The sequence below is a fragment of the Scomber scombrus genome, chromosome 6 (genome assembly GCF_963691925.1).
Source record: "Scomber scombrus chromosome 6, fScoSco1.1, whole genome shotgun sequence".
Lineage (NCBI taxonomy): Eukaryota > Metazoa > Chordata > Actinopteri > Scombriformes > Scombridae > Scomber > Scomber scombrus.
In genome coordinates, this window is record NC_084975.1 from 24504887 (window position 1) to 24513783 (window position 8897).

The 8897-nt window shown below is 42.1% G+C and overlaps 2 protein-coding genes across 2 annotated transcripts; one reads left to right on the forward strand and one right to left on the reverse strand.

Moving 5' to 3' along the window:
• The first annotated feature begins 329 nt into the window (after positions 1-329).
• saxo4 (stabilizer of axonemal microtubules 4) lies at positions 330-4281 on the forward strand. The gene is made up of 11 exons (XM_062421559.1): positions 330-435; positions 547-685; positions 2636-2798; positions 2902-2947; positions 3099-3199; positions 3326-3391; positions 3514-3600; positions 3682-3747; positions 3853-3947; positions 4066-4170; positions 4263-4281. The coding sequence occupies exons 1-11, from the start codon at positions 330-332 to the stop codon at positions 4279-4281; spliced, it is 993 nt and encodes a 330-aa protein (XP_062277543.1).
• Positions 4282-6834: 2553 nt separating this feature from the next.
• Positions 6835-8028, reverse strand: LOC133982414 (leucine-rich repeat-containing protein 10B). Its single transcript, XM_062421462.1, has one exon. The coding sequence runs from the start codon at positions 8026-8028 to the stop codon at positions 6835-6837; it is 1194 nt and encodes a 397-aa protein (XP_062277446.1).
• Positions 8029-8897: the final 869 nt, after the last annotated feature.

The following is an 8897-nucleotide window of genomic DNA, read 5'->3' on the forward strand; positions in this document are numbered from 1 at the left end:
AACTAAAGAGTAAGTGAAGCTTTTCTCTCCTCTGACAGACTATTTTCTCTGGTAATTTATATCCAGGGTTAATGAAAATATCTGCTCTGTAAGATGACTTTTCTCTTCACTGAAGCAGCATTTGATAAAGAGAATGCTAATTGCTATTTTGTATAGACTGTAATCACTCTTTCAGAGAGCTTGAAGTTTGGTTGGATACTGTCAAACATAAAGCAAGAGTTACTTCTTGTTTGTTGCTTTTATTTGTGGTTACAGCTCTGCCCACATGCCCTGAGGAGTTTGCCATCCATCACTGTTGTCAGTGACGGTTTCCATTACAGCAGTCACAGATGGCTGAGCAGGAGAGGATAGTCATGCCGACTGCTGCAGCAGCAGACGACAGGGGACGACTGACCAGCAACAAATTCTACAATACTTCTTACAGAGCTTCTTATGGTGAGAGTGCATCATGAGCAGGAAACATTCACATGAAAGCATAGACAGAAACAGCTCTGATCACACCTATCAGGGTTCAGATTTGAACTGTAAAGGCCGATATTTGTACAGGTGCAACTGTCCCTGACGCCGGCAAGGTGAACTTCACTGCTCACCTCGGACGTCCCAGCGTCACTGGTTTCACATCAAACCAACGGCCAGCTATATTTTACAGGCCCAGTTTGGACCACATTGACAACCCTCGGTTTGGGTGAGTTTCAGGGCTGATGCTGCTCAGGCTTCAGCTTAAATGATTTCTACTCCTTTGCTTTGAAAGATCATTTCAGTCAAATCACAAAAAACACGAGCAAAACATATTTTCTTGCAAAGTTTTTAAAGGCCCTTCACACCCACACAGGTGTTTTCAGTCATGCTGGCTAATTAGACCTCTGCTCAGGCTGACAGTGGGTGGATCCATGCTGGTAATTAAAGGATAAGGCTGCTGATTTTCTCTATTTATCTTTATTGTCAACAAATCTCATGTGCAGAGCCAAACCAACAATAAACTGATCTACTTATAAGTATTGTGTTTGTATCTAAACCCTGATGTATTGTATTCCTCTGTGCTGTAGGCCTTCAATGTTGTCCAAAAAATATTAAAAACATTTCAATGAGCCACCCTCAGCTGTACTGAGACTGAAAATGCAATCACTGTTATTAATCTTCGGAGCCGTTTATAAACAAACAAACATTACAATAGTCTAGTGGTGAAGTAATATGTCGCAATATATCAGAGTGACTCACTGACGTTTAATAGATATTTGAGCAATAATGGAAGTCTACAGCACAGAGGAATAAGATATATCAGGCTTTGGATACAGACACAATACTTATAAGTAGAATCAGTTCATTGTTGGTTTGGCTTTGCAGATGAGATTTGTGCTAATAAGACTCTTTTTCACAGAAGACACTTTGACATGTCACAGCTGCAAAATCACAGGTGAAAATGATTAATTTAATGATACTTTAATTCCATTTAGCTTTAATTTCAGGGTCCTATTATAGTGCATACTGGCTCAAATTCACACTGGGATACTTAAAAAGAACAGAGCTATAATGCTATTAGCAACACCTGCTTTACCCATTATTCCTACAATGTTGTTTAAATTCCTCAAAAAACGATGATACAGGTGTAACGTGTCCCACCCTTATGTGCATCAAAGCTAACAGGAGAGAGAAGGAAGTGTCAATCAAACACAGCTTATACCCTCCTGCGCAGTCCTGTGATGAGGTGTAATCAGCAAAAATGACTAAATTCCCTTGTGTGGATTTAGGCTTGTGGTGATTTCACTTATTTTGGCTGATTACACCTCTTATCATGACTGTATGAGCCTGTGCAGACTGTGTTTGATTGACATGTCCCTCTCTTCTTCTGTTAACTATGTTTCATCTGCTCACCGGTGTGTTTAGCTTCTCACGTAATTCCCAGCGTATCGTATGCCAACTTCATGTCATATAGGATGAATGTTAGCGATGAGAGAGATTCCTATTTTATTTTTTACAACTGGTGACCAAACACATCATCAAGACAGCTGTATGATTATAGAAATAGTTGTGTGAGATTTAAAATACCGAGCATATATCTATTAAATGTAGCCTGTTATATTTAATTACACTGAATGATGGTCTTTAGTTGATGTGAGGCCTCCATATTTGTTTGGTTTTCAGGTCCTTACACATTATTTACTGCCAAACAAGTTGGAGACTCGTGATTACAATTACTCTAAAAAAGACATAAACGTGTCTTACCTGTAACCTGAGCTGAGGTCTAATCAGCCAGCATGAATGATAACACCTGTTTGTGTGTGTGTGTGCTCGGCCTTTAAAATATCAGTCTGGTGAACACGGTTTCACTTGTGGGACGTGTTGCATCAAATAATTTAATTTCTACTACAAAAATATTGCCTACAATAAATGAAACATTTCAGTTCTGTGAGCAAATGACACGAAACTCTGTTCAGATCCAATTTATTTGAACTGAAAGCAGAATATCTCATTAACCGGGCAATAAAAAACAAAACTAATCTGCATGATGCTAGATTGAGGCAAGTAGGAATGTTTTTTGTCATTTGAGTTTTTCACAGTTTAAATGTTTCTAAATAAACTTTCTTAACTGTTTCAAGTGTTACCATGACCTAAAATGTGTTGTTTTTGTCTACAGACTCCTGTTATCTGACAGCTTCATGACTCAAACCAAGCGGCATTACCAGCCTCCCATCCGGTCCAGTAGTTTGAGGTCTTTTCCGAATGTCGTTAACAATCCCAGAGAGAGCGGCTTCTATCAGCTGAGGAATCACCCGAAAACAGAGACTGTGGAGCAGAAGGTCTAATGACAACCTATTAAGAACAACATCTGGAAGATTGTTTGAAAAATGTCACACACATCACAGATTATGAATTATCAACTTTATGAATTTGTCTCTTCAGACAGAATACCAAAGATTGTTTGTGCCATATCGTCTCACATCAACAGGTAACTGAAAATCTGAAACTCAAAAAAACAAGTTTATAAAGTTTTTAAAATGTGACAAACAGGAATAGATGAAACAGGAAAAACAAAAACATCTTTATTGTCTTCTTAAAGTTGTTTAAATGGTGCATTCACACTGTTAAATTTCGTGTAGCTCCCGAAAACTACGTGACTGTGGGCCCCAAGGGAGAAACTGGTTTCACTGAGGGAACAGACCTTCAGCTGAACACATTTCAGGAGAAAAAAAGCTGCACGGTCTTTAAAGTTTATTGACTGTCGCTCTTGTTAAAGAATCAGACATACACCATAACCTCACTGTCTGGAGGTTTATTGAGTTACTGAGATCTTATCAGTATTTTTTTGTCTCTTGCTGGAGTTCAGGTTGAACCTCGCCAGACACTCAACTCAATGACGAAGAAAGACTTTTTGCCACCGTTATTTCTGCAGGTTGACCCACAATATATATTCACCCTTAACTGTCCTTCATGTTGAAAACGGAGACAATGTTTTTGTGTTTTGTTTTGTACCATCTGTGAGGTCTCTCTGTGTTTTTTTTGTTTTTGTTTGAGGGCACTGAGGCGACGCCCAGCCTGCGCAGCCGTTCTTCACGAGAAACAGGATTCACTCGAGGAACCTTAGCTCCTTTGGCCTGCCCAGTGAGTACAGACGCCCTCCCCACCAGCTGTAGCAGACTGAACTGATCTCACAACACTGACATCCCTCTCCTCTTATTCCAGACCTCCCTTCTGCCATCATACCAGACTAAAGTTAACCCACCAACTGAGATTATGATTGGGAAAAAGGTTAAGTAACTATTTATATTTTCTCCACTAATAGGTCATATTTCTGTGTGTGTGAAGCTGCTAATATATCGGGATGGTTGAGTTTTGAGTCTGTTGTGTTTTCAGGAGCCCTCTGGGTCTCTTCTCAATGCTCCAAACAACCAAGCTTTCCCTAATGCACCTTTTGACTGTTCACACTTCACTACCCACTATAAGAGCATGTAAGTGTATTTGGTACTTTCAGATAATATTAGTATTATAAAGTACATCTATATTATAGAGTACATGTTAATCTGACAGCTATTAATTAAAACAAATAACAACAACTTTATTTTCCAGGTTCTGTCGTCATACTGATTTTGAAAAGTTGAGATCTGGCCGCACAGGCGCAGGTATCATCAGCTCTAAAATGAGTAACGGCTACAATCGTCGGGACATGGACAGGTACACACATGTTACACAATCACACACACACAGTCCTGTCATGCTTATGTTTCCTGTGACTCACATACACCCTTTTTTTATTTATTTAACAGGTTCATCTTTAGAGGCTAGACCTTCACACATGGTAACTCATAATAAAAAATGTGGTGTTTCTTGTTGGCACATCATTGTGGGCTTTTACATCCTTAAAAAAAGAGGGAGTACTTTGAGAGGAAGAACTGTTGCAGTATCACATCAAAATTCTAAAAAGCCTTAATCGCTCCCTTTACAACAGTGCTGTCAAAAATGGCTAATTCTCAGCTCTTTGTGGAGTCCCTTTTGTCTGAGTTGAAAAGCTGCCAGTCAGACATTTGTGTGAAGTGAGTCGTGTGAAAGCCAAAGAGGGAGTGAAGGAGATGATGCATCGTCTTCGACCGCCTCTCTGTCACTGACCTACAGAGAATGAGAGAGTGTAAACTAATGAGAAAAATAATTATACTTTGCCTGAATGTGGCACCGATTCCCATGGAGGTCTGCGGTGTGTCAGACGGTTTTGCCACCCACAGCTGTGGAACGAGGAGCAGAGCGCAGACCGAGGAGGATCCTGTTTCCACCAGCGTCACATTATGTGTCATACAGCTCTGTACAATACACCTACTGTGGGCCAACTTTCAGAAACTGCAGTGGTTTTACTTTTCTGACACGTCAAAAAAAGACTGCTGCGTCAAAATCAGGAGACACACAAAACCACACGGCTTGTCTGCAAAGAACAGTTTGTTGTCAGCAAATATAGATGTTAGGTAATGTTTAATTAGCTGTGTATGCATACATCCTTCTGATGTGAGCACTGAAATGTTTTACTCTTTGAATAAATGAAAAAGGAAGTGACATAATTAGAGCTGAAACCTCATTTACTCAATTAATTCAATCAGAATTCAATCAGCAGAAAGTTAATCAGCTACTGTTTTGATAATTCATGATCTTTTGAGCCATTTTTATTTCTACATTTGCTGGTTTTCAGCTTTTCCAGTGTGAAGATTTATTGTTTTTCTTTGTAATCTATGAAGTAAACCATGTGTCTTTTCATTCTGAAGTAATTGGTCAAAATGGACAAAAATGAGACTTTTTCAGACATCATCATCTTTGGGAAGCTGGGACATTTTATAGGCAAAATGATCAAGTAGTCAACTGATTAATTAGCAATTAAAATAATCATTAGCTGCAGTCATACACACAATGACCACTATTTAATAATCTACTTCAAGCTAAAATGACAATTAATTATTGCTTCCAGATGCTCAAATATAAAGATTTGGTGTTTCTTTGTTAGTTTTCTGTGTTGTGTTTTTGGCTTTTGAACTGTTGGACACATAAAACAGGTGATTTGAATGGGAAATTATAATGAGAATTTTCACTATTTTTGATGTTTTACAGACGATCAACCACTTTATTTTAAGGAATTTACTGGAAGATTAATAAACACTGAAAGTAATCATTTGTTGAAGCTCTAAATGTAACACAAACACACTAATGTAAAAATGGGAATTCTTGCAAGTAAAAGTTTGAAGTTTAATGAAGAGCAATCAGCTTGTGTTTGAGTCTGTTCTGCCAACACAAGAGTTGAGACAAGCCGCCACACTAGCACGGCCATAAATATTTCAGCATTGGGATAAATATTTCACTCTTTCAGTGAGATGTGAGAAAAAAGATACATGAAGGGAAAGAGGATTGGATTACACATAAACCCCCACATGAATAATGAGTGCCGAGATGAGAGGAGAACAAGCGACAGGCCTGCTTCAACGTTAAGAGACAGAGGTATAAAAGGCGTAGTCGCTGATAAAAAGGAGTATACAGAGATCACAGTGGACTTGAGTCTCTGACCTGCGGGGGGCTTCAGGTATTCTACTCCTGCTTCCTGCTTGATTTTTGTGTCAATCCACTTAATGTTTGGAGCCTCCCTATGGACTTGCCTTTTATGGTGAGGCACCCCAGCTATTCATCCCTCTAATAATCCTGATGTCTCCCTCTCTTTCCTGGCACTGACATTCACAGGATTGCTTACACAACACTGGCAAGAGACGGGGGGTTGTGTTTAGCATGTCATAAATATTTTGTAAATCAAAATCCAATACACACATTTACACGGTCTCGGTTTATAAAAATAGCAATAGACTGAGCCGGGGTGCACTGGCAAGCACGTAAAACAGACACTGGCCATGATGTGTGGAAATACTACACTTAAGTAAACAGAAGCTGGTGGTTTCACTGCTTTCCAGATGAAGAAATATTACCCCATAAATGATTGACACTGACTGCATCTGCTGATTTAATATTTAATAATGGAAGACTTGGTCTCCTGCGTACACTCATAATGTACTCTAATGTAAATCAGCCATACACACACTCACACACACATATATATACACACACACTCCACCTGAGTCCTGCTCTGATTTGACAATTTGCAGCTGATTGAGATGTCACAGGAGCTGTCAGTTTATAGTTTAATAATGCCCAGCTCATCGTTCATTTTCACAGTTAACAACAGATAATAAATTAGCAGCACGGCTAAAAAAAACAACAACAAAAATCAAAAGTCACACTCTCAACTTGTGTCAGCTTCTTTCAAAAATGTCTGTGGATTGTCCTGGCTGCAGGTCATCTGGATGTATGAGGGGTATTTCATGCCCCTTCATCCTGTCTCCCCGTGTCCTGCAGCTCCTCATACTCGTAGTCCATCTGCGCCCTATCATACTCCAGCTCCTCGCCCTCATAATCAAACCCCTCGCCCTCACATATCAGCTCCTCAGTCTCATATTCAAATCCGTCCTCGTCATATTCAAGCTCAGCGCCGTCGTACCCTGTGATTGGTAAATCCCCATCCACCTCCTCATCCTCCCTAGCCAGGGGCTCTTCCTCCCTAACATCTGCATCCTCTACAGTCGTCACAGCTCCGTTTGTGGCTCGGTTTGAGCTGCTGTTCTTCAGGATGCCGTGAATGACGGGTTCCTCTCCCGCCAGAGCCAAATCCTCTGCTTCTTTCTCTGCGGCCTTCTTTCTCACCTTCTTGGCCTCACGCTCCTCCATGAACTCTGCAGCTCCCTCACCGACCAAGAGCACCTCTGGGCCCACTTTAGGAGGGTCCTTGACCGGGTTGTGGTCGTAGGAGAACAGGCGGAGGGCATGGAGGCACTTCAGGCTGGGGAACACTGATATTTTGTTGCGGTCCAGGTCTAGTATCTCCAGGCCTTCCATGCGCAGAAGGATTTTGGGGAAGGTATGAAAACGGTTCCCATAGAGCCATAATCCCCTCATAGCCTCCATGCGGAAGAGGTCAGGGGGCAGCGTTTTAAGCCGGTTGTCCCCTATCTGGAGGGACTTGAGGTTGGGCAGGTCATACAGCACACGGGGGAATCTCAGGAAGTAGTTGCTCTCCACCCACAAGCAGCGCAGGCTCCGCAGGTTGGTGATCTCAGGCGGGAGGCTCATCAGCCGGTTGCTGCCCAGGTAGAGGCGAGTGAGGTTAGTGAGCTGGCAGATGGACACAGGAACCTGCTCCATCTTGTTGAAGTCGAGGGCCAGTATCCGCAGGCCATGCAGCTGGGTGATGCTGTCCGGCAGAGTGCGCAGGCTGTTCCCACAAACGTACAGCTTCTCCAGATGCAACAGCCCACAAACACGCAACGGTAACCGCTTAAATTTACGGTAGCTCAAGTCCAGCACGGGATCTCCGCTCTCGAACAACTCCTCAACCCCGAGTGGAAGTTCAACCTCGACCTCCTCCTCCTCTTTCTTCTTCTTCTGTGTGATTTCGGCCTCCTCGCCATCCTTCTCCTCCTCTTCCTCTCCCTCACCCTTCCTGGAGGAGTTGCCCATGCTGTGGGTGGCCTGCCGCCCCTGACTCCTATGTGAGTCAGGACAGAGTCATTTGACGAGGTAGTCTCTGTGACAACTTAACCTTCAGCCTGGGAGCTGCTGTTGTTTTGCGGTTGATCCCACCGGCTACAAAGTGCATCATGGTTCTGGCCAATTAACACTGTCTCCATGTTTCAGCAGTTTGTCAGGGATCTCTTCATTCCTTCATCTACTGCTAGATCAGAAAACTCAAAAATAGCTAGCAAAATGTGGAATAATTGTAGTAATAGTAGTAGTAATAGTAGTATTAATAGTAATATTAGTAGTAGTAATAATAATAGTAATAATAATAATAGTGCTTATAGTGCTCCTGGTTGTTGAGCTCAACACAGTACAGCTGAATTTTGAGCTGAAATTGAATTCTTGCAGTCCTTACCCTTTACTATCCTCCCTGACTTCCTCCAGGCTTTTTGAGAGAAAGATAGCGTGCAGCTTTAAGGTCACCTGTTCACGTGATCAAGTCTCTCTATCAGGACAGGATGAAAAAGTGCCTCTTTAGGGACGTTAAACAGTCAGTTCCTGTGCGTCCTCCTGCCGGGTGTCGGTAGATAAGCCCACAGTGTGCTCAGCTCAGTGACCCAGCCCCCGGCAAAGAAAAACCTGTTAATGGAAGTCTGTCCACTAGTTAATGCAGCTGCTGTGCATTACAGGCCGAGGTCCTCTGCTAGGTTATAATCCGTGCCAGAGAAATAAATTGCTCATTTTGGAGAACTGCAGAGCTGACAGACTGACTGACTCTCCCCCTGCTGTTGTCCGATTCTCTCCATCAGTGTGAAGGTTTACATTCAGCTGCTGCCTCCCTCCCTCCCTCCCTCCTGCTGTAACCGGAC